At 40.9% G+C, this 401-nt stretch overlaps 2 protein-coding genes across 2 annotated transcripts in view; one reads left to right on the forward strand and one right to left on the reverse strand.

Annotated features, from left to right (window-relative positions):
* LOC119589273 (alpha-centractin-like) overlaps positions 1–401 on the reverse strand; it is a 52,739-nt gene that overhangs the window by 38,937 nt on the left and 13,401 nt on the right. The gene's annotated exons all lie outside the window — the stretch shown is intronic.
* LOC119589271 (alpha-centractin-like) overlaps positions 1–401 on the forward strand; it is a gene marked incomplete at its 5' end in the record, with an annotated part of 5,520 nt that overhangs the window by 2,558 nt on the left and 2,561 nt on the right. Inside the window, 1 exon segment of the mRNA XM_037937889.1 lies at positions 116–250. Within this exon segment, the coding sequence (XP_037793817.1) occupies positions 116–250 (135 nt within the window).

The following is a 401-nucleotide window of genomic DNA, read 5'->3' on the forward strand; positions in this document are numbered from 1 at the left end:
GGGGGGGGGTGGTTAAACATGTAAATACAGTTGTACATGATAGTGATGTACGGTGATAACATGAAGGGAGATGGTGATGTAGCAATAAGGTTATGAAATGAATTGATTTCCACAGATACGCCTCAGGAAGAACGACTGGGGTTGTGTTGGACTCTGGTGATGGAGTAACTCACGTTGTTCCAATCTACGAAGGCTTTGCTTTACCACATTCCATTATGCGGGAGGACATTGGGGGCAGAGATGTCACACGGTAAGGACTTGTCTAGTCAGTCTGACCTCTTGTTTTGTTCTTGGTCATTTGTGTCTGTCATTTCTATGCTTTTTGCCAGTTATGATGTTGGTAATTTATAATGTCATTTATAATGTGATATAATCTAGAAATGGATTGAGTTGATGCATGA

This window comes from Penaeus monodon, chromosome 25, assembly GCF_015228065.2.
Source record: "Penaeus monodon isolate SGIC_2016 chromosome 25, NSTDA_Pmon_1, whole genome shotgun sequence".
Taxonomy (NCBI): domain Eukaryota; kingdom Metazoa; phylum Arthropoda; class Malacostraca; order Decapoda; family Penaeidae; genus Penaeus; species Penaeus monodon.